Here is a 25,130-nt window from a genome sequence, read left to right on the forward strand (position 1 = left end):
CGAGTACACCAGATATGGCGCCTGTAAATGCACCTGTGCCACAGGGCCCTGGCCCATTCCCCGTCCAGATTCCCGTCGACAGCAACAACTCGCTCTGGGACCGACTGTCAAATTGGGCCTCGGAAAACAAGGGTGTTGTATACACAATTGCCGGAATCACGCTGGTCGTGGGCGCTGGTGGCGTTGTATACTACTTCTCAAATGATTCAAAAGGCGACAGCGGAGCAGACACATCGGCCGCCAAGCGCAAGAGGCAACGCGAACGCAAGCGTGCAAAAGAAAGGGCTGAGAAAGAGTCGACCCCCGAAAAGGGCTCTGGTATGTGCTTCATTGCTGCTTGTGGCGGAGCATAAACTGATGCAACAACAGAGAAGAAGGCAACAGTAGCCGAGACCACCGAAGACCAGCTCCCCGATGTCGACGAGAACAGCGTCGCTGCACTTTCAGACGAGGTATGGCAGAGAATATCGTACCGAGGCATCTGGACACGCGGACTCCGTCATGTTCCTTTTGGCATTTGCTACTAGCGGCAGTCAATGGATCGTCCCAACTGCATAAGGTCATGGCGGGGTCAACTTGTGCCAGCCACGCACTCTAAACACTATCTTGGTTGCTTCGAGAATATATGCTGACTTTTCATAGGAGCGCAAAGAGTATGCTGCCAAGCTCAAGGCAGCAGGCAACAAGGCCTACGGCTCCAAAGACTACAACCGCGCGATCGACCTCTACGGAAAGGCCATTCTCTGTAAACAAGATCCTGTCTTCTACTCCAACCGCGCCGCCTGCTACAATGCCATGTCGGAGTGGGAAAAGGTCATTGACGACACTACTGCCGCTATCAACCTCGACAACGAATACGTCAAGGCCTTGAACCGGAGAGCGAATGCATACGAACAAGTTGAGCGCAACAGCGAAGCCCTTTTGGACTACACCGCGAGCTGCATCATCGATGGGTTCCGCAATGAGAACAGTGCACAGAGTGTTGAACGTTTACTGAAGAAGGTTGCTGAAGCAAAGGGCAAGGCTATCCTGGCCGCAAAGGAGAAGAAACTGCCCAGCCCAACCTTCGTCACAAACTATCTGCAGAGCTTCCGACCAAAGCCAACCCCAGAAGGCCTCGAGGACGACGCCGAACTCGATGAGGAGAGTGGCAAGGGCCAATTGCGCAAGGGTCTCAAGGCCATGGCTACTAAGACTGGCGATGGATACACCGAGGCTGCTGCTGCCTTTGACCGTGCCCTCGAACTCGGTGATCTCGGAGAACACGAGGCGTTTGCGTACAACATGCGCGGAACCTTCAGCTACCTTAAAGGTGACAACGAAGATGCGCTCAAAGACATGGACAAGAGCATCGAGCTCCAGCCCACACTAACGCAGAGTTTCATCAAGCGCGCCAGCATGCACCTCGAGCTTGCGAACCCAGAGGCTGCCGAAGCTGACTTTGCCGCTGCGCTCGAGCAAAACGCAAACGACCCAGATATTTTCTACCACCGCGCACAACTGCACTTTATCAAGTCCGAGTTTGGCGAGGCCGCTAAGGACTACCAAAAGTCGATCGACCTGGACAAGGACTTCATTTTCTCGCACATTCAACTCGGTGTTACACAGTACAAGATGGGTAGCATCGCCTCGTCAATGGCCACTTTCCGCCGCTGTATGAAGAACTTTTCCCAGGTGCCCGATGTATACAACTACTACGGTGAACTACTTCTCGACCAGCAAAAGTACCAAGAGGCTATTGAGAAGTTCGACACTGCCGTTGAGATGGAGAAGACGACCAAACCCCTTGGCATGAACGTCCTGCCTCTTATCAACAAGGCCCTTGCACTTTTCCAATGGAAGAACGACTTCGACGAAGCCGAGAAGCTATGCGAGAAGGCGCTCATCATCGATCCGGAGTGCGACATTGCCGTTGCCACTATGGCACAGCTGTTGTTGCAACAAGGCAAGGTCACAGAGGCGCTCAAGTACTTTGAGCGTGCTGCAGAGCTTTCAAGGACAGAAGGCGAAATTGTTAACGCGCTAAGTTATGCCGAGGCGACAAGGACTCAACTCGAGGTAAGCTGCTCCCATTCGTGGCTTCGAAACAAATATTACGACGAATAATTGCTAACATGGTTCAATAGGTTCAAGAAAAGTATCCCAAGCTCGCCTCTAGACTTGGCGCCATGGGTGCCGCTGCTGGAGGATTTGGCATGCGATAAAAAGGATGACAATATCCCCCCAGTCTTCAGTCTTGTTGCACACGAATATTCTCACCTCTTTGTTCATACCGTGTATTTAGTATCGTCTGGTTGAGGCAAAGGGACCTCTGTTGGATGGGCAAAGTATGATATCCTGGACTGTTGGTAAAACATGTATGTATGTGTGTGTGTGTGTATGTGTGTATGTATGTGTGGTGTTGATACCTGTTTTATGTTTAAATGCTTTGTCGGTATGATTTTGCAAAGTATAAGTGAAAGAAGCGTTCGAGGAGAAGAAAGAAACTTGGGCACTATTAATACGACAATCTCCTACTCTGGATGACACGGTATGAAGTACACTATTTGTTTGAAGTTTGAGGTATTTCCAGGTTTCACTGAAAGTGGTAAGAATAAGTGCAGTGAAATGCATTTAGACCATCAAGAGGTCGGGTTCTCTGCTTTACAATGGGCAAAATCCCGGAATCTAGGTGGTGCATCTATCCCATCCTTGCCCACTTTCTATACATACATACTTTCTCCCCATCCCCTCGATTGTACACAAGCACACAATTACTCGCCGCTCAATTGCAAGATAAGAGTGCTTGCAACATCGAGAAAGGGAAACGGACTTGTGACAATCTTCTCGCCTTCCTGGCGCCCCGCACCCACAAGTTCCGTTCTTTCTCGAAGAATCTCTGTGCCCCCTTCATTCAGCTTCTTGGCCAAGTCTTCGGGAAGTGGCTCGTTTTCGTCCAGTCGGCGCCATACTCCCTGCTCGTCGTCCCAGCCGTCCTGGTGATGCGGTGGGGGCTGGTGCGAGCCTGAAAGCGGAATTGAGGCCTTGATCTCGCGCACAAGATTGGTGACGAGGCGTTCGTAGCCTGCACATTTGAAGTCGACGACAAAAAAGTCGCGGTCGATGCTGTAAAGTTGGATGGACATGTAAATGTATACTGCTTCATCGGGATTCACATGGTCCTCACTAACCGACCCTGCGCGCTCGGACGGGGTCATGCCTTCGACACCATGGCCAGCGCTCGATGTGCTGGTGTTAGTCGAACTCCGTCTTCGTGCACCAGAAGAATCGTTGGCGAGGTCGACGCGTGAAGAGTGCGTCGACGAGGGATGCGCAACACCAGGCGGGAACATGCCCTCCTTTAGGAAGCGTGCATGGATAACCCAGGGATCTTCGGGAACGTGGTAGCCCCAGTCATTTGTATGGTTGTAGTGCTTCTTTTGTCGACCTCTTGCTTCTTGTTCGCTCGTGCCATTGTTGCGTACACTGAGCGGCTCACGACGTGGCGAGCCCTTCCGCGAGCCCTGGTCTTCGTCTGATGAATGTGAAGAGATAGAGTCTTGTGAATGATTCCTGGATTTAGACTTGCGGTCTTCTGGGGCCTGAGAGGTGCTTCGGCTGCGAGACCCACTACGACCACCGGCTCTGCGTATCTTTGGTACTTCCCAGTCGGCGCCCATGGCTTTTAATGCCTTGAATATAGCAAGCATAGCCTCTGCAGGTTGGTTTCTGGATCGAATACCGAATTGCCACTTGGTCGCACGTGGCTTCTTGGTAGGTAGGCTGGTCATCGGCTCCGGCTTTGTTCTACCTGCTTCGGGCATTGTACGGAAATTTGGTTTTAGTCTTCGAGCCGATATTTGCCGTTGTTCTTCCGTCTGTTCAGGTGTTGGTGGGAGAGCCTCGCTTTCCGAAATCTTGTTAGTGGGCCTTGGGTGGCCCTTCATATAAGCCTTGTGGTATTCTGTAAGACTACTCGGGAGAATTGCTATGGTGCTGACCGGGCTGCGAATGCTTGCAAGCTGACTGCTGGCGTTGGATCCTTGGCGTGCTCTTTCATGGTCTGAAGGCGCCGGGGGAATGAATTGCGGACGTGATACAGCATTCAATGATTGTGGTCTAAACTTTTCCATATAACTGTCGTGCGCAGGCGGCGACTGGTGATTCCACACCGGAACACCATCCTGGTTGGTTAACAAAGCTAGAATAAACAGTCAGCTACAGGCAATACCATAAGAGTAGTCATGCTTACGGTTCTCCCGCATCATCTCATTCTCTCGGACAATGAGGTAAGCATCTTTAATGGCACTCGGCTCATCGCGTGCCAAGGCATCTTGCACATCATGCTTTGCATAACCCATTGTCTTTCCAAGCTTTGTCACCACGTTTTCATGCAGCGCCTGCACACGAGGCGCGTCGGCCAACGGCGCAAGAGCCTTGGGATCAATGGCCTTGTTGGGGTCAGCGCCACTGTCAAAGAACTCTTGCGCGGGCGGTTCGAGGTATGCTGGGAGGTCTGTCGTGAACCACGGGTCTTGTCGAAGCTCGGGGATGGTGATGCGGTGTACGGGATTGACCATGAGCATTTTTCTAATCAAAGAGGTGGCGCCTGGCGAGAGATAGCTGGGTGTGCTGTACTGGCCCGCGGCAATTTTCTTAAAGAGGGTCGGGATATATTCGTCGTCGAAGGGTAGCCGGCCGACTAACAAAACGTATAGTATGACACCACAGCTCCAGACGTCGACTTCGGGACCAGCGTACAACTTGCCGGAAATGACCTCGGGCGCAGCATAGTTGGGGCTGCCACAGCTTGTCTTGAGAAAGTTGCCGTCCGTCATGATGTTGCTCAGACCAAAGTCGGCAATTTTTACATTGCTATCGTGGTCGAGGAGGAGGTTCTCGGGCTTCAGATCTCGGTGGACAATCTTGTGTCGATGGCAGTATTCGACAGCGCATACAATTTGCTGGAAGAACTTTCGAGCCTGTGCCTCTTGCAGTTTACCGTGGTTGACGATGTAGTCGAACAATTCCCCGCCTGCGTATTCGAGGACCATGATGATTTCGGTCGGCGTTGTTATGACGGTATAGCTAGGGGAGCAAAAGTGAGCATGAAAATGAGGCAAGCGCGGCTACAGGCAAACAACGTACAGCTTGATGATATGCGGATGGCGCAGCAGCTGCAGATACTGAATCTCACGCTCGATCCTGCCTGCCATATCTCTGGTGACGAGCCTCTTGCGATTGATGATCTTGAGGGCGACCTTTTGGCCACTGACCTGGTGGGTGGCCAGCTTGACCTTGCCGAAGGAGCCCTCGCCCAGGGTGCGGACAATGGTGTACTGGCCGAGACGCTGGCTCGCCTTTGTATCCTTGCTCTTGGTTTCGTGCACCGCAGTTCCGAGCGCAGTAGGCGGCGGCGGGGCGGGGTCCTGGGCCTTTGTTGTGCTGGTTTGGGCGGCGCCCCGCCGCTGCGAGGGCATGGAGATGGAGAGCTCCTCCAGGTCCTCATTATCGATTGCGGCCGACATTGTATGGCGAGTGGTATGGTGGCGCCGGTCGTGCTTGGAGGCGCTGGCCAGAAGCTTTTGCGGGGATACGTAGGGCTGGAGGGCGGTTTGCGTCTGCGGGGACTATACAGGTAACATCCGGTTAGCAGGTGTGCCGACGCAGGGCGGAAGCATGCGAAGAGGAGCGCGTCGGTGGGGAGAGGCAACGAGAGGGAGAGAAAGAGGGAGAGGAAGAGAGCTTGTTGGCGGCCCGTGGGAGTGTGCAGAAGCACAGGTACAGGGCTCGAGTTGCAGTATTGTGTGCAGTGCCGTGCAGTAACAGAGCGGGCAGAGGCAAGCAACCAACTTACGTCAGGGCCGAGCGGATGTTCTGGTGATGTGCGCTCGCTGCTACCGACCCGACGCTGCGACAAACATCACCATGTAGGGTTGGTAAACGGTGAAGTGGTTCGTATCTAATTACTGATTATGCGGCTTTTTCCCCAAACGCACGCGTGCAGCACCCGGTCGCCGCCGTCGTCGACGAGGTTGTGGGGATGATGCGGAGTGCAGATTGCCGGGGGATGGTGGGCACCGGGCAGGATCAGGAGGAGGTGGGATCAGGATGCAGCAGAGAGGAGACGAGGTGGAGAAGAAAGGAAACACAAGGAGACAAGCAAAAGAGCAGCAAAGTATGGGGAAGTGGGCTGGGCTGGGGCGCAGAATGACGATGCTCAGAACAGACATGGTCGAAACGCCCATCACTCAACGCTTTACCGAGCCTGCCCGTCGGCCATTCATTCATTCACCTGCCGCGCCCGATGCGGTACATACACACATACATACATACAACACACACACAGGACGGCATTCTTCACTTTCGCATCCCAAACAGGCCGCATGGCATTGTGTGCTTGCCTCTAGCCTCTAGCGTACCATGCTGTCAGCTCCAGCATGTTGACTTGCATAACTGTTAGACATGGAATGCCGGCTCCACGGCCTCACTTGAAGCAGAACAGGCGCCCCAGGCCCCGCTGCTGCGCTTCACGTCGCGCCGCACCGTCCACATACGCCGCCTCTCCTTCACTTGTCGAGCTTGCGCTGCTCACCTGCTTGCCCTTGGCACTGCCAAACACCCTCAGCAACACCACCATGCTGCCTGCGCTGACAATGCTGCCACACAGGATGCCAATCATGACCAGGTTGCTCTTGCGATACTTGTGTGGCCCCGCCTGGGCATCTGCAGGCCATCCCGAATACAGCGCGTAAGTCGTCAAGATGCTGCCTAGGTTACCCAGTCCAGACACCAGGGCGCTGGCTGCAGCTACTCCCACCTCTCCATGCCGCGGCTGGAAGATCTCGTTGGACCAGGCCATGCAGATGGGCACTGTCGGCCCAAGCCCAAATCCAATGAGCAGAACCCCGCCGTATCGTGACCACCCTTTTGCAAAAGTTGCCACAAGTAGTCCGGCGATCTGGACGAGAACGGCAGCGCTGAAAAATGCAGGCCGGTGATGGTGGAAGCGATCCGAGATTGGGGTAACCAGTAATATGGCAATCAGGTCCATCTGTACACGAATCAGCTCACTTTTCTTGCCAAGCCTGCAATCTACTCACAATCCAAATGGGTGCCGAAAGCAGACTGAGCTGGATGCTCGTCAGGCTTGGGTTGATGCCCCGGATGATGACAGTCGCATATGCCTGCGTTCCGTTGCCGACACCTACCACACCAAAGTACATGACGACCAATGGGTAGATCCTCCAGTCGATGATGACGTTCCACAGGTCTTTCATGTTCCACAGCTTACGACTGTAGACACGTGTGAGATCCTCGTAGTGAACACGCGCGTCTTCGCCTTCCAGAGCCGGTTTGCTTTGGGGAAGCCACTTCATCCACCCTGTTCGCTGGCAGACTTGGCCAGGAGGCAGTGGCCTGTCTGGAAGCCACCAAAGTAGAGACACGCCGACGATGAACCCAACGATACCATAAAGGAGGAACATCCACTGAAACCCAACAAGTCCACCGAGACCATCCATCTTTTGGAATCCAGCCGATACCAAGCCTACAACAGCTGCAGACATCTGGGAAGCTGTAAAATAGCGTCCAATCCGCTTTCCAGTTCGAGATGGAGGGTAGAACAGAGTCAGGTAGTACGACATGCCTGGCCACATGCCTGCAATGACAATTCCAAGCAACAACCTAAGTAGACTGCACGTGGTCAGCGAGGAGAAAGTCTGGCAGTGCCGAGTGGATGCTTACTAAAGATTCCATGCAGCATTCATAGCAGTCAAGCACATGCCAATGATACCAACACAAGTGACGATGCGACTCATCCACGCGTGGGGACTGACCCTCGACATGATGAGATTCGACGGCAAATCGAAAATGACATAGCAGACGTAGAACAGCGCCAGACCCGTAGACACCTGTTTCGGCGTGATGTCGAGCACAGATCCGAGGTCATGGCCCTCTGCCAGGTTCATGGTCTGCGCAAGTCCAATGTTTGAGCGAATCGCCGAGCACATGAAGTAGAGAACCCAGAACGCGGGGAGTATCCTGCGATCAAGCTTGCTAAATTGCATGTAAGCATTGCGTTACATGCAAAAAATGTAAAAAAAAAAAAAAAAAGTTACTTACGCATATACCCTCTCAATCGCATCAAGATCAATCGCCTCGGCACCAACTTCAACATCGCGATGTAGCTCTACCTGCTTAGCTACCTGTACATCTGCAGCATGTTCCCCCCGTGTTACCTCATCCACAGCATCCTCAGCAGCCATTGTCGCTTCAAAGCACGAGCAAGCAGTCGTGAAAGAAAGAAAGAGTCGAAGGCTCGCAAAAGAAAGCAATCGAATACCCAATGCACCTAGTACTCAAACTTACTTAAGCCGACACGGCATCGGCTTAAAGGTCTACTTAACGAGCGCATTCTGCGATTCGTCGAGGGCAGAACAATTTGCACGGCTGGTGGGGGTGGCGCTAGCGCGTGGTTTGGAGTGGGGAGGGGATCGACTCACGGGCGCTGGGCCCGCGGTACAAAGACAAAGGTCGAGGCGTCTGGGCCGTTGTTCCCCCGAGTTCGGCCATCTGGACTTGGCGACGGGTGATGACTGCATTTTCAACGTTGAAATTTAGAGCTGTCAAAATTAAATGTCAACTTCAGATTACAAGGACCAAATTCTTGATTCGATTGGTTAAGAATAAGGCAAATGAATATCTCTAACTTTATTTACTGTTAGCTTGTTGAATTGTATTTTACTCCAAGGTAGGTCGAATTGGCTGTCTTATATTATTAAGGGAATGAAGTGAGGCTTGTTGACAGCTTCTCAGAACATGAAGGCTCTGTCTGCAGTCAGATAACAATGGCTCCATTCGCATGATAAATGCTATAATGCAAGGTATGAATATCTTTTCTTCGCAGGGGTCTATTTCATCTCCACTCATCACAGTTCCCATCGTCTCCAAGCTCGCCTTGAAGCTCTCGTACCATGCGTTCCTCGCTCCCTATTGCCGGCCGTGGCAAGTTATCTACATTCAGGATCAGATCCTCTGGCTCAAAAGGTGTTCGTGCAATGTGCGTGCCGGGTGTGCTGGTAAATAGCACCTTGATGGAAGCCATCACACTGGTATCAACAACAAGTCTAAGCAAGCTGGCAAACACCTTCAATGCCTCATCTTCAAATTGCTCCCTTTCGAATAAAACTGCGCCATCAACAATGATGAACAGCGTTATCTGGGGTGGTAACTGTCGTACCAGCCAGCTGAGTAGCTCAATATGCACCTCAAGCCCACCCTCTTGAAGGCTCGCAAGGTCAATGTCATTGCACAAAGGTCTAGTGTCGAATTGAAATTGCCTTAACAATTGGTCGATCAGACTCAAAAATCATAGCATGCCCACCAGTACGAGCTCCAGGCTCGCTCTCGTCAATATGGCATCCACAGAACCACAGTGCGGACATGAATCGGTCTTTGCTTCGTAGAGACTGCGCTAGAGTGATGCAGAAAACAGATAGTGGCGAGATGTCAGCAATCGTTCTCGGAAGGTGCGAGTCTCAGTGGACCAAAAGCTTCGACGACGAGGCAGATACAATCCAGTTCTCGAAGAGCGGTGTGTGGATGATTTGCTCAGCTCGTGCTCTATGTTTTGCGGAAAGCTGCTCTTTTTTATCAGTGACGAAGGCGATGTCGAAGAAGTCGAGGTCAAAGGTGTCAATCATGTTTCGCAGTGTGTCTTGGTTGATGTACCAACCCAGGGCTGGTGCTTGGGCTGACTGCGGCGGAGGAGCCCACATGCTTTGCTGCATTGGCGATGTAGAGCGCAGTATCACGTTCTCGGCTAAGAGACGATTGTTTTCCTGTCGGGCAATTTCCAGCTCGCGGTCTCTCTGCTGCAGATGGTCTCCCAGTAGCTGCTCTATCGTGTTGATTCCAGTGACCAAGATGTCGGCCTTGTAGTCAAGTTGCTTAAGAATCCTTTTCTTCTCTTGAGAATACATGTGGAACTGGTACATATGAGATTTATCTGCTTGCTCCATAAGATTCCTGGCCTTCATCTCGATCATGTTGAGACTGTTGAGTAAGCTCCCTCCGTAGTCTCCACCACTGAGGAAGGCTTTGCCGCCTCGTAGGAACTCATTGCTGATGAAGAAACCTATGGCTCGTTCTACAGCCTCCATTGTCGCGGCAATCAATTTAATAGATGCGTTTTGAATGTTCACATCACCTTGGAACGTGCTGAGGAAGAGCTCTGCGTCGGAAAAGAGTGGAACAACCCCGTCGAAGCCTTTAAGAACCTGGTTTCGCACCTTTGCAGCAGTCTTGACAGCGTCAAGTATGACCTCTACGGCGCCTACGACTGGAGTCGCGATTGTATCCTGAGGAACAAATTTTGAAGCGATCTTTGCCGCTTCAGCTCCAGGAGTGATGTTATCGGCGGCCTTTCTTCGCACCTTTCGAATCCAGCCCACTGGCCCTCCGCTCATCTGGTATTTTGCCCGCGCCGATTCAAGTGTATAGTAGATAGCATCCCAATTGGTTTTGTCTCTGATGTGATAGTCGGTTCCCGATCGGCCCTTGGGCTCTTTCGTGGACTTGAATCTTATCATGGCATCTGGAAAGACCTCATTCCAGCATTTCATAGCATTCGTATCTGTCCATTCTGGCCTTTGTAGTAAACCGTTGCTGCTTGGCTGCGCGTTCCATACTGGCGGTATCGCGAGGCTGTTGCTCGTGTTCCCCACCAAAGCCTGGGAAGCTGGCACATAACTCCTCGACATCGGATCGTACTTGACCGATTGAGTAGAAAATGCCGGATGGTATTTGGGGAGTCGTCTATCAATGAAATCAATGGTTGGCGCTCGTTTCGTAAGTGCTTGTATAAGACGCGTCCAGTTTGTTCAGGGCCAACTACGTAACTTTATAATAACCCAACACTTCGCATGCAACATCCCGCTCGTAGAATACATAAAGTCTCTCCTTTTTAGCTGTTAAGGTGAGACCAACTATGATTATACCTTGACCTGTTTCACAGGACTTGACCTCCTGCATATGCACCATGCAGCCCGGCACATCAGCGGGAGTACCCATGGAGTCATTTCTGCTATACAGAAGGATGTGATGCTGATACAATGGTTGTCGGTGTAACATGCAAGCGACTCGAGCTGTCATAGTTAGCCTCCTGCTGTCCTTTCTTCGCTGGCGCAAGGTTGACTGATTAGGCGCCCTGAGTATAGAATTGTTTGAGCCGCCGTCTTGTGTCAGGTTCTAGACGAGATTACTTGTATGACTTGAGAAGGAACCTCCATGTTACGATCAGGTTGCATTGCCAAATACCACCATGCAATACAAGAGTAGCTTGAGCATGGTGCTTTTGCTAGCAAACCACAAAATGACACAATTGCAGAATGTTCGATCAATTATATGACGTAGGTTATTCAAGACTTCTAAGTATCCTAGTAAACGGAAAACTTCCCGAATGAAACTGTGGCTGGTTATTGAAGATGACGAAATATGGGTCGCCTAGCTATTCGTATTTCGCATCGCAGGCCACACCACGCGTGTATGCCAAGCCCATCTCTGCCCCAGCTCTAGCACATAATTGTAGAGTCTAGACGCCTTGATATATGCTCCTATTCTTGCCAAAGCTATCAGCGTATGAGCCAACATCGAGTCCTTACCGCAAACGCGCCAGCATTTGATAAGCATATCTACCGAGCTATTCAAATATTTCATGGGTCGACCGAGTCACAATGCGAATACTTTGGATTTCACTAGCGATTACTATTCAGCTTTATTGCCTATCTGATTAAGTAACGCTTCTCCACCTTTATATGCCTGATCACACATGGCTCCACGATACAGTGAAAAAGATCCCTACGAAGTGGCATGACTCTCATCTGACGTACTATACACGACGAGGAAACTCACTGTATTGGGAAAGCCCACTTTGGCAGATTAATAACCACTGGCTGGGACTAGGATTCCTACTACTGAGCTAGCCTTTCCTTGTGATACATTGAAAATTTGCTGAAGATCGAAGTATCCACCAAATATCTCTTAAAGCTCACATATGAATGTGTCTCTGGCATAAACACGACCATGCCCAACAATCACATTCGTTCACCACACATAATGTATGAAGATTGGCTTTATAACTAACACAACAGAACTGCAACTGTTTACATCAGTGTGAAGTATTGTGCAATTACCATTCTGATTAGTTTTGCTAATTTTCTTAGGGCTGATTTCAGCCGCTTGGCGGTTCATCCCGCAATATATGCAGCATGCTGACATTGCATACGTAAAGACCGGAAATAGAAACGTACAAATTGCTAGCATCGTATTGGAACGTAGTACCAAGTCTCTAATTGGCTGTTGAATATTGATAGAGCAACACATGTATTCAGCTTGACTCGTGATGTTAAGGAACAATTATCTCCATGTGGGGAAGGTAGTAGGGTTTTTTCGAGGGACATATAAACAGGTGCTGTCGTCGAATATGATATTTCTTGATATCGAAGCAAGCAAGTATGTCTTCCATGGTGATGCAGGTTTGCTGGGTCATTGCTGCATATCTGCAAGTTCGAGGACTAGCGCGTAAGATAATCAGTGTCCGATGTCGAGGTTGCACCAATGACTTATCCTACATAGAGTCCATTCCAAGTCCTACATCGAGCTCAAATGTACCCTCGACTACTGTCGCAGCTCCTGCTCCCACGCATCCACCGATACCACCTGCAAACACTCCCGCTCTGCCATCCGACTTCTCCGATATTCCAGCAAGTGTAATAAGTTGCTGGGATGCCCACGCCAGCTATTCCTCAGCCTCCTGGTTCCTCTATACCGAACTTTTGAGCAGCCAGAATTACACCTGGAATCCTTGGTCAACCACGTCGTATTCGTACTCTGCATATCTCAATGAGAGATTCGACTGCAAAACCACGCCTTTGCCGTCTCTAACAACATTGTGCGATGGATTTCCTCGTGCGTCTACAAGCTCGACAAAATGTCAGACTGTTACCGAGACATATACCTTCACGATCACTGGCGAGGCTACGTACTATACGCCACCATGGTCTACGGAACTCGATCAACTGCCATCTCCAACCTGTACCGTCGCTAGTGACTACGGCGCATTATGTACTCGGCTGAAGGACGCATATAACTGGCGTACCTCATTCCTGTCGCAGAACCCCTCCGCGACAGGATCAATTGCAGGACCTGGATGCACAGTTCTCAATGATGGAACCGTACCGTCACAACCTCCATGCTTTCTTGAAGGAGGAACGTGGGACGCGTTCTACTGGCCTAGTACTGCAATTCCCTCTGGATCTGCATTTTGCGACACCAACGGCACGAATGCGACTACTACCTCTGGTCCAGCCCGGACTGCCGTAGTTTCTGGCATAACGATGACGAGTCCAAGCGTGTACTATCTGCTCCGCAACGCAATCCTCCAGACACTCACAGGCCGGGCCTCGCTGATCGGGAAAACAAACACCGCCACTAAAACAGACGTATTCGCGCCATCAACAACGGCCTCGCTTCTAACGGTTGCACAGCGCGAGTCCGACATCGTAACCATATCACGTGTATGTGCGGGCTCCGGTCAACGCCGATACTGCACCTTCCACGGTTCCCCCGGTTTCTCCGTCGCAGACCTCGCTACCGTGCGCGCATCCGAGTACTGTGGATTCTGGGGCTGCGGCGCCAGCGAGACCATTTACCAGGCCGAATACACGCCTACGCTCGGCATTCCTGTTAGTGAAGTCGCGGCGCAGAATGGGGTTTTCGGGGATTGTGCTTGGACGACGCCGGGGATGAGGGTGCGAACGGCGGGGACGGCGGCGTATAATGGGGGCACGATGAAGATGGAGAACTGGCATCCTATTACAGCAACATAAAAGTGTGGAGACGGGTGTATGGCTCGTTTGACTACTATATCTTGAACATGAGATCAAAGTGCAGGAAGGGCGCTAGTATACGATCTACCGCTAGTACTAGTCCCCAAGCGATCGGACTTCCGAGATGCACTTCGTCATGGTTACTCATCCCGTCTTTTCGTGATTCTCAATCCGAGCTTTTGCTGTTGTTGCCGTGCGAAGCTTCACCTCCAAACTCCAGCTTGTTTGCATAGCCACAATGTGCCCAGTACTATACCAAATGCTCGCCAACACATTTGTGCGCTCATCGCGCCGTGTGGTTCCTGCATCGCGAACAACACTTCGTCTTCGAGGCGCCCGGCCCGCTTCGACATTGGCCGAGAACCCACACATTGTACTGCTTTTCCCTCACATCTCTTCTTTTTCTTAGATGACGAAGATATTAACACAGGATACAGTACGTACACAAAGATCCATTTGATCCAAGCAAACAATTGCTATCCCTTCTCCCCACAGAACCCCCAACACCCCAACTCGCAATCGGCACTTGCACTGCTCTGCCACCCACACCCCGCAATTTCACCGAGAACCCCCAGTTTCTGCCTATACTGTATTCGGTATTCGCAGCGCATGCGGCGCAGGATCCCTACGTACAGTCGCAAGCAGCTGTCTACGCGTCGCCCGGTGGCTCCAATCTTTCACAGCCCAATGACGGTGCAGGCGGCGCAAATCACCAGGGTGGCATGGGCGGAGGGGGACACGGAGGGTGGATACATATTAGCGATCTGAGGAACCCGCCAGATTACGGGCGCATTGCTTGGCCTGAGGACATATTTGGGAGTGTAGAGGTGGATGCGCATGGAAGGTTGAATGGAGGTGATGGAGCGTGGCAGAACAGCGGGACATATCGTATTGTGACGAGAGAGGGAATGTGAGTACAAAATGGGCTCGAAACCACGTCGGGTGACTGAATACTGACAATAGTGTAGATTGGGATTGACCGAGTTCATGCGAGGAAAGATGGTGGAGAAGCTGCTGGATCTCGAGAGACAGATTAAGCAAAACTCATAACGACGGCGCGACAAGAGGATATACCCAGGAGGAAACGAGGAACGGAACAAAACGATATGATTCGTGTAATGTAAAATGCACTCTAGCCCATGGCCAGTCTATGGGTATCAAAACGAGACTCCGCTCATCGACGAGTCTTCCAACCATCACCGTTGGTGCCATGCCCAACGCCCACAATCTCAGCTCAACTCTCCCGCCTCCAGCTTTTCCAAGAACGCCTTGCTAAATCTCTGGGCCTGCTCGTAGGCAATGGTGAATCCATCGTCGCCGCCATAGTATGGATCAGCAATCTCCTCGCCCATCTCCCTGCCCCTGTACTTCCTCCTCTTGCCACCAAACTCGCCAAACAACATGACCTGCCCGATGCCGTCCTCGCCACCCCTCTTCTTGACCTCCCTCTGGCGCAAGCTCTCCAGGTCCGCCAGGTTGTCATGGTCCATGGCGAAGATGTAGTCGAACTTGTCAAAGTCGGTGAGGGGCGAAAACTTGCGGGCCGAGTGGCGGTACGAAGTGATGTTGTTCTTGCGGAGGGTAGCCATTGTGCGCGAGTCTGGATCGGAGCCGATGTGGTATGCGCCGGTGCCGCATGAGTCGATGTGGGATATCAGTGGGTGTGGGGGGTTTCCGGCGGGTCGTGTAAGGGACTGGAAGACGCCTTCTGCCATTGTTGAGCGACCTACGTGTGGTGGACTTAGTGGTGTGCAGGAAGAGAGGGGATAGTGGTGTACGTACAGATGTTTCCAAGGCAGACGAAGAGGACGGAGACGGGCTGCGGGGAGGTTGATTCGCCCATTGTTTCGGTGTGTGTGTGTGTGAGGGGTTGTGTGTATAGATGGTGTGATATATGATATGGTAGACAAAAAAGTTGGCCAGTGTCTGAGTATGGCTGTGGCTGTGGAGAAGCGAGCGAAGATCTGGGGGAATGGTGGGACGGTCTGGGTGCCAAGACCATGTACAGCACAGGCACAGGCACAGACAAGTTCAAGGCACCGGCCACGCGTGTTTCCGTCCCAAGGTTCACAGGGCAAGTTACTATCTACTACATACATGTGCATCTCCACGAGTTGTAGCCATGACTCGCCTCGCTAAGTGCGCCCGAACATGGACAAGTATTTCGGGCTTGGGAGGCTTGCTACTCATGCGCAGCCACTGCTGGAATAAGCACTTGGTATGTTAGGCGTGCACCAGCATCCACTTGCGGCTGTGGGTTGTGTGTGTGTGTGCGTGTGTCGACTGCACTAACGAGGACGTCTCATGCAAGACCAGACGAAAGGAAGACATGGCACGGCAGCAGGGCAAATGCTGTCAAGATGCAGGACCGGTATAGCTCATGATCCGTAGTAGCCCCTCGTCTATTAACTAACCAACGGCAGTGTTTTGCATAAGCAGGTCACATGCATGGCCTCGTCACTGGGTGCGGCTGTGAAGGCTGAGGAGTTGTGGCGGGCATGCCCCACGCTGATTGCGCAGCGAATGGTGCGCAGTCGCAGTCGCAGTCGCAGTCGCAGTCGCAGTCGCAGTCGCAGTCGCAACTTTGCCTTGCCTTGCCTTGCCTGCCCTGCCCTGCCCTGCTTGGCGGCTGCGTAAGAACATACTTCAAGGTACACCCACCCACCCACACGCATGCTCCACCAGCTGAGAGACGTCGACATCTCAAAACAAAACCCACATTCCATCATCGTTCCGCTCTTTGCCTGGGCCAACCTCGTATCCGGCCTTGTGCGCTCGAGTGCCCGCCGTTACATCATTACCCACCTGTGCCCGCCGGTTGCTGTGGTAAACAACTGCGGTGCACCCTGCAGCTTTTGTGACCCACCAAGCCCACCTGAAACACGATACATATTCCTGCCCTCTATCCCGCAACGCTTATACGACGAGCACAACAACGGCTGCGCCCTTGGATTTGCTGTCGCCCCATCCCTCACTTTAACGTTTTGGACTGTGGTTTCGGTTGCCGCATTGCCGCCAGACTGAACTAAAGTTGCGGCCGCACCACGGAAATCACGTCGGCATGTCATACAACAGACTAGGTGAGAGTCCCCACGGAGCACTGCTTCCGTCCTTGCGCGCTTGAGCAACCATCCTGTGACCACTCCTTGGGTCCTGTCCTTTGTTTCCCTGCCTTCTTACCTCACCGACCCTCTACCATATCGCAACACTAACACCGCTGTCCAGACCACCCGGGCGGCAACGACGACCCGTTCGAGATGGATCCACGACGAGGAAACGGGCGCACGCCCTCTCCCGGACAGCCACTGCGAGGCTACCAACTCGAAGACCGATTTACATCTCCCTCGCCATCGGGCGTCTTGGAGATTCCCATGGGACCAAACCAAGCAATTGCCTCGAGCGACCGCTTGCCCCTACAACCAAGTGTACGTCGGATACACAGCATGAGACATGCTGAGAGCTGTTAAGGCACTTTGTTATGGTCGCTATATGCCCAAACACCACAGGCTAACAAAACGCAGTATTCGGTAGAAAACATTCCATACACTGGAGGCAACTATCACGACGACTATGACCCACGACCGCAACGACACGAAAATAACTATTCATTCGACCCCCAACAACACCACGATGCATACTACAACCAGCCTTACGACCCAACTCCTCATGACGAGAGCCCCGGCGCAGGATACGGCACGCAGCCTACGCACTACTGGCAGGACGACGATATGAACAGACCCATGATGCAAAGCGCAAACTCATATGGCCCAGATCCTCACGACCCAGAAGATATGGACCCAGAAAACCCGTTTCATGATGAGCCAGCACCGCCACCCAGCCAAGCACCGATTAAAAGGTGGAAGACGGTCAAGGAAGTCCAGTTGTTCAAGGGTAACTTGGTCCTCGACTGCCCGATTCCGCCACGGCTGTTGAACCAAGTCCCACATGCACAGCCCCCCGAGCGTGACGAATTCACACACATGCGCTACTCGGCCGCCACATGCGATCCTGCAGACTTTGATGCTGAGCGCTTTACCCTCCGTCAGAAGCTGTTTGCCAAGCCGCGACACACTGAGCTGTTCATTGTCATTACCATGTACAACGAGGAAGACGAGCTGTTTGCGCGAACAATGAGTGGCGTAATCAAGAACATTGAGTACATGAACTCGCGAACCAACAGTAAAACGTGGGGTAAGGACGCGTGGAAGAAGATCGTCGTATGCGTCGTCAGCGATGGTCGTGCCAAGATCAATCCGCGAACCCGTGCCGTACTAGCTGGTCTCGGTGTATACCAGGACGGCATTGCCAAGCAGCAAGTTAACGGCAAGGACGTAACTGCCCATATCTACGAGTACACTACCCAGATGACTCTCGACATCAAGAAGGGTGTCGTCAACGTCAAAAAGGGCAACACCCCTGTGCAGATGTTGTTCTGTCTCAAAGAAAAGAACCAGAAGAAGATCAACTCGCATCGCTGGTTCTTCCAGGCTTTCGGTGCCGTCCTAGATCCAAACGTCTGCGTGCTCATCGATGCGGGTACCAAACCTGGAAAGGATTCCGTCTACCAACTATGGAAAGCCTTTGATCTCGAGCCCATGTGCGCTGGTGCCTGTGGTGAGATCAAGGCCATGTTGGTGCATGGAAAGAAGCTTCTGAACCCGCTGGTAGCAACTCAGAACTTTGAGTACAAGATGAGTAATATTCTGGACAAGCCTTTGGAATCCGCCTTTGGTTTCATCAGTGTGCTTCCCGGTGCTTTCTCAGCCTACAGATATGTCGCTCTCCAGAACGATAAGACTGGACAAGGCCCACTGGAGAAGTATTTTGCTGGCGAGAAGATGCACGGCGCCAATGCTGGCATTTTTACTGCCAACATGTACTTGGCTGAAGATCGTATTCTGTGTTTCGAGTTGGTCTCTAAACGCAATTGCCACTGGATCTTGCAATACGTAAAGTCGGCCACTGGAGAAACTGACGTTCCTACCACCATGGCCGAGTTCATCAGTCAGCGTCGTCGTTGGCTTAACGGTTCCTTCTTCGCTGCTGTCTATGCCCTGGCTCACTCTTTCGACATCTTCCGCAGTGATCACTCTTTCTTGCGCAAAATGATGTTCCTCGTCGAGTTCGTCTACCAGACGATTAGCATGATCTTCGCTTGGTTCGCCCTCGGTAACTTCTTCCTGGTCTTCCGCATTCTCACGGCTTCTCTACAAAACGAACTCGGCACTGCTGGCAAGGTTCTGTTCATTGTATTCGAATGGCTCTACATCGCTGTCTTGATTACCTGTTTCATCCTGTCATTGGGTAATCGACCGCAGGGTTCTAACAAGTGGTACATGTCCATGGTCTACTTTTGGTGCATCATCATGACATACCTCATGTTTGCATCCATCTTCATCAGTGTCCGGTCCGTCCAGGGCCAGATCGCTGCCAACGGAGGCTTCAACTTTGCGGACCTGTTCAGAGACAGGATCTTCGCGACATTGATCATCTCGCTACTGTCGACGTACGTCATGTGGTTCCTCGTCTCCATCATCTTCTTGGATCCGTGGCACATGTTCACTTCCTTCTTCCAATATCTTCTTATGACCCCGACATACATCAATATTCTCAACGTCTACGCTTTCTGCAACACGCACGACATCACCTGGGGTACAAAGGGAGATGATAAACCAGAGAAGCTGCCTTCAGTCGTCACAAAAGCCGACGGTAAAGCCGACATTCAAGCACCCACTGACGATGCCGATCTCAACACACAATATGAGGAAGAGCTAAAGGTGTTTAGCAGTAAGTGGGTTGAGGAGAAGAAGGTTCCTTCAGCAAGTGAGAAGCAGGAAGATTATTACAAAGGTTTCCGATCCGGTGTTGTCTTGTTCTGGATGTTTTGCAACCTGGGCCTGACGGCTTTGGTTCTGCAGTCGGGTGGCCTGGAGCTCACCGTCAGCACTCCGGATGAGGCGCAGAAGAAGAGGAACGAGGCTGCTACCATCTACCTGGCTGTTGTTTTGTACAGTGTTGCTGGCTTGTCAGCTTTCAGGTTCATTGGTGCAATGTGGTTCTTGGTTGTCCGAGCAGTAAGTATAACACAGAAAACACTAGACGAAGAGCCTATGCTAACATTTTCATTAGTTCCGTGGTGTCTAGGTTCGGCCATGTTTGGTTATTTGTTGAATGGGAAGCCAAATCAGGGCATGTCTGCCTACGCATCTTGTGGGAGTTTTTTAGGTTTGTGTGACTTGAGGGAGCGTGTCGTCGCATTACGAATAGGCATTTGTTGTCTTGCGTGGGAGTTTTATGACATGATACCAGCATCTTTTTCTTTTAGGACAAAGAGACACGGCACGCCTTGTTTTCTGGGTGGCATGTGTCCAGATGAGTTGATTTTCACTTATGTATCCAACAACGTAAAACATCTTCAATCTTTCCTCTAGTAGTGACTGCAGCATTGTCTGCGTCCCTCGACTTCACCTACAGCCCGACTCATAGATGCCCTCTCACCTGTGATACTCTCTGTTGCATGGCATGCCGCCTTACTCACTCTCACCTTCAGTTTGACCTGCAGGTCTGAGCACGGACCCCTGGCGTGGTAGATGAAGCAGGAGGCACCAGTGCGACTTACTCATCTACACGGCACAAACTTTTTCAACTCGTGCCAATCATCAGCTTCAAGTTTTGCTCTTCTACTGCAAGACCTTTTCTACTATACCCCACGCAGACAACACCGCAGCCTCACTGCAGCAAGTGTCACTCACTATGAGCTGGGACACGGGCGGCACTTCAGGTATGTGGCACGGCATGGCACGCAAATGCTATGAGCAAATACTGATCTTGTCTGCAGGCGACACATCTGGCTGGGATCCTGCTCCAACTGGCGGTGATGACTGGGGCGGTGGCAATACCAACACTCGTGTCGATGCTGGTGCAGATAGTGGTGGTGCCGACGGTGGTGCTGACGATAGCTGTCGGATGTAAGTGAGACTCAGAACCTTCACTTTGGCTATACTGACACAAGTAACAGCTGCAAGCAGCCAGGCCATTACGCCCGTGAATGCCCATCGAAGCCAGAGGGCGGCATCGGTCTGACCGGAGAGTGCTACAACTGTGGTCAAGTTGGCCACAACAAGGCTGATTGTACCAACGAGCGTGTCCAGCGTCCATTCGATGGAACTTGCAAGCTCTGTGACCAGCCGGGTCACCGTGCGATTGATTGCAAGTCACGTCGTTCAGTCAATTGGTCTGGCGTTCCCGAGATGGGAGCCGAAGCTGCCTGGGTTGCTCTCATCGATGCCGCTAAGGAAAAAGACTTGGATGTGTTCCGTGTCTGTCTGAAGGCGTACGCTCGTGCCACCATGGACCAGTTCAATCTTCCAGCTGTGGAGGAAGCTCTGCGCGAAGATGGTCTCGACATCTATCTGATTGCTAAAAAGGAGGAGATCCCCATCAACATGACCATTGTCGATCTCGTTGGCAACCCTGATCGCGAGTATGTCCTGACTTTCCAGCTTTCTCCAAAGCCTCGTCGCCCCAAGTTGGCCCAAGGCTGGCCCGAGAGCCCTGCTCAGAACATGGAACGTCTTGCATCTTGTGGCGATGTTCAAGATCGTGGTGTACCACTGTGTGGTAACTGCGGTGAGCTTGGTCACATCCGCAAGGTCAGTATATCGAACCCGATCTCCTCATTTGATGAATTCTAGACTGACACATAAGCAGCACTGCAAACAAGAGCAGGTTGAACGCGAGACGCACCAGCCCGAGATCCAGTGCATCAACTGTAAGGAAATCGGCCATCGATCCCGCGATTGTACCAAAGAACGTTACAACCCCTATGCCTGCAAGAACTGCAAGCAGGAAGGCCACAACGCTAAGGATTGTCCCGAGCCTCGTTCAGCCGAGGGCGTCGAGTGTCGCAAGTGCAACGAGATTGGTCACTTTTCCAAGGATGTCAGTACACACATTGATACTGGTTAACCAATACATACTGACCGCTCATAGTGCCCTAACGTTGCTGCCCGTACCTGCCGCAACTGTGGATCGACCGAGCACATGGCCAAGGAGTGCGACCAGCCTCGTAATCCCGACACCGTCATCTGTCGCAATTGTGAGCAGATGGGCCACTTCTCTCGTGATTGTCCCGAACCCAAGGACTGGTCCAAGCACAAGTGCAGCAACTGCGGCGAGCTGGGCCATGGCCCCAAGGTGAGCATCCCTCATGCCGTGAATGGAATCCGTGCTAACCTGGACAGCGTTGCAAAGCTCCGATTGCTGATACCAACGATGATACCGGTAGCGTTGCTGGTGGTGGCTGGGGTGGAAATACGGGCGACTCTGCTGCTCCTACGGGTGAAGCTTCTTGGAATGACGGTGGCAATGGAGGTTGGTAGATATATGCCACAGCATCGTCTACTTCAGAAAACCGTTCTTGTCGGAGTCAGCAGAGCATGTGATGGGAAAAGACGGTCAAGGTGGACATGAATGAGATGTCTGGTATTTTGCATGGACACTTGTAGGTGATGATAAGAGGAGATAGTCATGGTCATGAATGCATAATGGCAGGGCATTCATCTTAGGTTCAGGTTGAAATGGAACTCCTGTATGACTGTCTTGCTCATGCTGTGTACATGAATGTTTGTGCCATTAGTGATAACTTAGCTTGGTGAACAGGCGGTATTTCAGAGAGTATTTCGGAATGTGTGCTTGGGTCACTGATATTCGGAGCCAGTAGTGGGTTTTTCGAGCATAGCAAATTATCCATGGAATGCATGCTACAGTCCTGGTCAATAGGTACCTCAGTGTGCCGGCTGCTGCTCACAGAGGGCAAAAGGACGTATATGGCACGGTTGGTTCTCCAGGTACGACTATACGATACCATTTGCTCATCATACAGAATTTCCATGTCTCACTTTCAAAAAAAAAGAAATTATCCAGTTATGAAACCCCTACAAAAGAAAAAGACAACAATGGGTATCAGAACTAAGCAAACCATAAAGCTTTTCTACATAACCCATCTCCCCCCCCCCCNCAAATATTCCAACAACAAAAAAACCCCCTATCCACATTACCCCATGTCCACTCACCGCTTCCTCCTCACCCTCTCCACACTATCCACCACCACCTCCGTCGTACAAAGAATCCCACTCGCATCCTCCACTCCCCCCTCGTGCAAAATCCTCTCTTGACTCCCCGTCCTCACCCCATTCCCATCACTATACACGACATTCTTCTGCTGATTCATATTCACTCCGCCTGCACCAGCACCTCCGCCTGCTAGTTTCTCGCGAAGACTACCGCGGTTTGCCATTTCAAAGGTGGAGTCGAGGGTGAAGGTTGTTGTTGTGGGAGAGGTGGTGGATTTGGTGGTTGTGGCGAGGATGCTGGAGCGCGGTTTGGCGGCGCGGCCGCTGCCGATTGTGGCGGCGTGCTCGATGTCGTTGTAGGCGCTCCGGCGGGGGGTGCGGGAGGATGAGGGGTGTGTGCGGAGGAGAGGTTTCAGGGTTGGGATGCAGGCGGCGATTATGCCGACGTTGAGTTGGAGGCTGGATTGTGGGTTAGACTATGGGGGGAGGGGGGTTTTTTTTTGTTGGAAGGGGGAGGGGGGGAACTTACAAGCCGTAGACGTTTAGGTGCTGGTTGCTATGAGAAGAGTTAGTAAAGTTGGAGAAGGTGGGTTGGAAGGGGGACTTACAATGTCCTGTCTGTGTCTGGTTTGACTTGGTAGTTGGCTTTTACTATTCCTAAGGCAACGGCACTTTTGGATTGTTAGTAACGGGAGGGTTTTGGGCCCTTCATACTACTTACATGTATCCGAGGCTGAGAACACCGATCAAATTGATACGTGTAGTCCGAGACATCTGTAAACTCCAGATGATGGGAATTGGCAGAGTTGCAAAGCAGACATCAGTAAAGATGTTCAAAGCTATCGCATGTCAGTGGAGGCTTCACACTATTTGCTATGCACTTACCCGTATTTGTCAGTGCGAATGCGACAAACATCTTTTGACTGTAGCAGACACCTTGCCTGGTCCACATTGCTTCCATGGGCTTGCAATACAGGAAGAAGGTGAGCCATGCGCCGATCGTGTAGATTGTTACCAAAGCTGTTCGAGGATGTTAGAGCCATGACTCAGGTTCTCGACCGCTGGTCTTACCTATCAGTGCCCACAGACAGCGCGAATACCACTTCCACATGTTGTTGTTTTTCAGTCTCAACAGGAAGAGAGCGATGGAAATCTTCAACAACCCAAGGGCACCAATGGCGGAAATAATACTGCCAAAGAAGCCTATGTGACTGAACTCCTGCATATCTTCCTTGGAAACCGTCTTAGCATGTCGTCCAAAGCCATGGTTTCCCTGAAGAATGAAGCAAATCCATCCACCCAGAGCCGCAAGCTGCCATCTGTTAGGAATGCTCAACAACAGAGTGAAGCCCGAGTACATACAGCAGCGAGCACAATGGCAATGTCGTCCTTCCCCAGCGACCGCAGTAAGCCCACACGGACAAATATTCGGAGGCCGACACTAATCAATGCGGCGATATGGAAAACGCCCGTCAATGCGAGAAGGCGAGGAAGGTTGTTTTCGGCCGCCCATTTGGGGTCCACAGGAGGGCCCACAGAAGTCGAAGACATGATCGTCGCAGACGAGCGCAAACCAGTGGGGCGCAAAAACTGAACAACAAAAGATAGGAATATCGAACATTAAAAGAGTCAAGATACGATAGTACCCTCTTTCTCTGGCGCTGGCAGACAGGAACTCGGTTCCAAACCAAGCGTTTCACAGCGCGCTCATGACGCTCTTGCATTACCTTGGGATCAGACAGTTCTTCCCACCATGCATCACAGCAGCTGCTACATTAGGTATATGTGCTATCGGACATGGCTGCGCGATGTGGAACTCGTCCATGTTTGTCCTTCTAGGCATCTTGGCCATCCAAGCGGATTGCTGCCATGGCCACAACAGAGCTGCTACTATTGGGCGTGCTCGCGAACACCAAGTCGTGTAAATTGTCAACACTGCAATCCTCCCGGATTCGCCAAGGTCTTCCTTATTTTCTTTGCGGAGAAGTTCCAGGCTCTTGGATATCCTGAGTCTTTGTAGAAAATTGAAGGAGACAGTTGTGGAAAGCTGAGGAACCAGAAGGGAGTTTTGCTGATAGTAGCACAAGCCCGACTTTTAGCTCTGATATGTAAAAGTTGATGAGCGTGGCGTAGTTGGTGTGTGTGTGTGGACGGAGAATGCAGCAATACGATGGCTGTGTATTGTAGG

The 25,130-nt window shown here is 51.7% G+C and overlaps 10 protein-coding genes across 10 annotated transcripts; 4 read left to right on the forward strand and 6 right to left on the reverse strand.

Moving 5' to 3' along the window:
• Window positions 1-14: 14 nt before the first annotated feature.
• COCVIDRAFT_84986 (hypothetical protein) lies at window positions 15-2,204 on the forward strand (the record flags this gene model as incomplete). The annotated part of the gene is made up of 4 exons (XM_014706716.1): window positions 15-318; window positions 370-452; window positions 643-2,058; window positions 2,127-2,204. The coding sequence occupies 4 exons, from the start codon at window positions 15-17 to the stop codon at window positions 2,202-2,204; spliced, it is 1,881 nt and encodes a 626-aa protein (XP_014562202.1).
• Window positions 2,205-2,753: 549 nt separating this feature from the next.
• Window positions 2,754-5,507, reverse strand: COCVIDRAFT_85111 (hypothetical protein; the record flags this gene model as incomplete). Its single annotated transcript, XM_014706717.1, has 3 exons — window positions 2,754-4,180; window positions 4,232-5,067; window positions 5,128-5,507. 3 exons carry the CDS (start codon window positions 5,505-5,507, stop codon window positions 2,754-2,756), a joined length of 2,643 nt encoding a protein of 880 aa, XP_014562203.1.
• A 438-nt stretch (window positions 5,508-5,945) lies between these two features.
• Window positions 5,946-6,212, reverse strand: COCVIDRAFT_84711 (hypothetical protein; the record flags this gene model as incomplete). The annotated part of the gene is made up of 1 exon (XM_014706718.1): window positions 5,946-6,212. The coding sequence occupies one exon, from the start codon at window positions 6,210-6,212 to the stop codon at window positions 5,946-5,948; it is 267 nt and encodes an 88-aa protein (XP_014562204.1).
• Window positions 6,213-6,466: 254 nt separating this feature from the next.
• On the reverse strand, window positions 6,467-8,246 carry COCVIDRAFT_85137 (hypothetical protein; the record flags this gene model as incomplete). The annotated part of the gene is made up of 4 exons (XM_014706719.1): window positions 6,467-7,033; window positions 7,083-7,674; window positions 7,726-8,037; window positions 8,104-8,246. The coding sequence occupies 4 exons, from the start codon at window positions 8,244-8,246 to the stop codon at window positions 6,467-6,469; spliced, it is 1,614 nt and encodes a 537-aa protein (XP_014562205.1).
• Window positions 8,247-8,896: 650 nt separating this feature from the next.
• Window positions 8,897-10,742, reverse strand: COCVIDRAFT_11510 (hypothetical protein; the record flags this gene model as incomplete). Its single annotated transcript, XM_014706553.1, has 2 exons — window positions 8,897-9,211; window positions 9,555-10,742. The coding sequence occupies 2 exons, from the start codon at window positions 10,740-10,742 to the stop codon at window positions 8,897-8,899; spliced, it is 1,503 nt and encodes a 500-aa protein (XP_014562039.1).
• A 1,752-nt stretch (window positions 10,743-12,494) lies between these two features.
• COCVIDRAFT_33081 (hypothetical protein) lies at window positions 12,495-13,868 on the forward strand (the record flags this gene model as incomplete). Its single annotated transcript, XM_014706720.1, has 2 exons — window positions 12,495-12,561; window positions 12,616-13,868. The coding sequence occupies 2 exons, from the start codon at window positions 12,495-12,497 to the stop codon at window positions 13,866-13,868; spliced, it is 1,320 nt and encodes a 439-aa protein (XP_014562206.1).
• Window positions 13,869-14,106: 238 nt separating this feature from the next.
• On the forward strand, window positions 14,107-14,918 carry COCVIDRAFT_33082 (hypothetical protein; the record flags this gene model as incomplete). Its single annotated transcript, XM_014706721.1, has 3 exons — window positions 14,107-14,241; window positions 14,306-14,778; window positions 14,837-14,918. The coding sequence occupies 3 exons, from the start codon at window positions 14,107-14,109 to the stop codon at window positions 14,916-14,918; spliced, it is 690 nt and encodes a 229-aa protein (XP_014562207.1).
• Window positions 14,919-15,097: 179 nt separating this feature from the next.
• Window positions 15,098-15,711, reverse strand: COCVIDRAFT_84921 (hypothetical protein; the record flags this gene model as incomplete). The annotated part of the gene is made up of 2 exons (XM_014706722.1): window positions 15,098-15,594; window positions 15,651-15,711. 2 exons carry the CDS (start codon window positions 15,709-15,711, stop codon window positions 15,098-15,100), a joined length of 558 nt encoding a protein of 185 aa, XP_014562208.1.
• Window positions 15,712-16,929: 1,218 nt separating this feature from the next.
• COCVIDRAFT_22066 (glycosyltransferase family 2 protein) lies at window positions 16,930-20,012 on the forward strand (the record flags this gene model as incomplete). The annotated part of the gene is made up of 4 exons (XM_014706593.1): window positions 16,930-16,948; window positions 17,094-17,293; window positions 17,390-19,942; window positions 19,998-20,012. The coding sequence occupies 4 exons, from the start codon at window positions 16,930-16,932 to the stop codon at window positions 20,010-20,012; spliced, it is 2,787 nt and encodes a 928-aa protein (XP_014562079.1).
• Window positions 20,013-22,938: 2,926 nt separating this feature from the next.
• On the reverse strand, window positions 22,939-24,493 carry COCVIDRAFT_33087 (hypothetical protein; the record flags this gene model as incomplete). The annotated part of the gene is made up of 7 exons (XM_014706723.1): window positions 22,939-23,401; window positions 23,472-23,498; window positions 23,551-23,613; window positions 23,664-23,781; window positions 23,828-23,962; window positions 24,014-24,254; window positions 24,305-24,493. 7 exons carry the CDS (start codon window positions 24,491-24,493, stop codon window positions 22,939-22,941), a joined length of 1,236 nt encoding a protein of 411 aa, XP_014562209.1.
• Between the last annotated feature and the right edge of the window lie 637 nt (window positions 24,494-25,130).

Source organism: Bipolaris victoriae, assembly GCF_000527765.1.
Source record: "Bipolaris victoriae FI3 unplaced genomic scaffold scaffold_2, whole genome shotgun sequence".
Taxonomy (NCBI): Eukaryota; Fungi; Ascomycota; class Dothideomycetes; order Pleosporales; family Pleosporaceae; genus Bipolaris; species Bipolaris victoriae.